This window comes from Galeopterus variegatus, unplaced genomic scaffold (assembly GCF_000696425.1).
Source record: "Galeopterus variegatus unplaced genomic scaffold, G_variegatus-3.0.2 Scaffold106285, whole genome shotgun sequence".
NCBI classification, from domain to species: Eukaryota; Metazoa; Chordata; class Mammalia; order Dermoptera; family Cynocephalidae; genus Galeopterus; species Galeopterus variegatus.
The window spans coordinates 1-764 of NW_007832396.1; the positions used below are offsets into that span (position 1 = coordinate 1).

At 65.2% G+C, this 764-nt stretch overlaps 1 protein-coding gene across 1 annotated transcript; it reads left to right on the forward strand.

Annotated features, from left to right (window-relative positions):
• The first annotated feature begins 6 nt into the window (after positions 1-6).
• On the forward strand, positions 7-730 carry LOC103584776 (protein-tyrosine sulfotransferase 2-like). The gene has a single exon (XM_008565647.1). The coding sequence runs from the start codon at positions 10-12 to the stop codon at positions 721-723; it is 714 nt and encodes a 237-aa protein (XP_008563869.1). The 5' UTR covers positions 7-9; the 3' UTR covers positions 724-730.
• Positions 731-764: the final 34 nt, after the last annotated feature.

Consider the following 764-nt stretch of genomic DNA (forward strand, 5'->3'; position numbering starts at 1 on the left):
CGGCGGGCCATGCGGCCAGAGCAGGAGGAGCTGGTGATGGTGGGCACGGACCACGTGGAGTACCGCTACGGCAAGGCCATGCCGCTCATCTTCGTGGGCGGCGTGCCCCGCAGCGGCACCACACTGATGCGCGCCATGCTGGATGCCCACCCCGAGGTGCGCTGCGGCGAGGAGACCCGCATCATCCCCCGCGTGCTAGCCATGCGCCAGGCCTGGTCCAAGTCAGGCCGGGAGAAGCTGCGGCTGGACGAGGCGGGAGTGACGGACGAGGTGCTGGACGCCGCCATGCAGGCCTTCATCCTGGAGGTGATCGCCAAGCACGGCGAGCCCGCCCGCGTGCTCTGCAACAAGGACCCCTTCACGCTCAAGTCATCGGTCTACTTGTCGCGCCTGTTCCCCAACTCCAAGTTCCTGCTGATGGTGCGGGACGGCCGGGCCTCGGTGCACTCCATGATCACACGCAAGGTCACCATTGCCGGCTTCGACCTCAGCAGCTACCGCGACTGCCTCACCAAGTGGAACAAGGCCATCGAGGTGATGTACGCCCAGTGCATGGAGGTGGGCAAGGACAAGTGCCTGCCTGTGTACTATGAGCAGCTGGTGCTGCACCCCAGGCGCTCCCTCAAGCTCATCCTTGACTTCCTCGGCATCGCCTGGAGCGACACTGTCCTGCATCATGAGGACCTCATTGGCAAGCCCGGTGGTGTCTCCCTGTCCAAGTGAGTGGAGCCACCGATGCTTCTGCCCAGACCCCATCCCTGGAG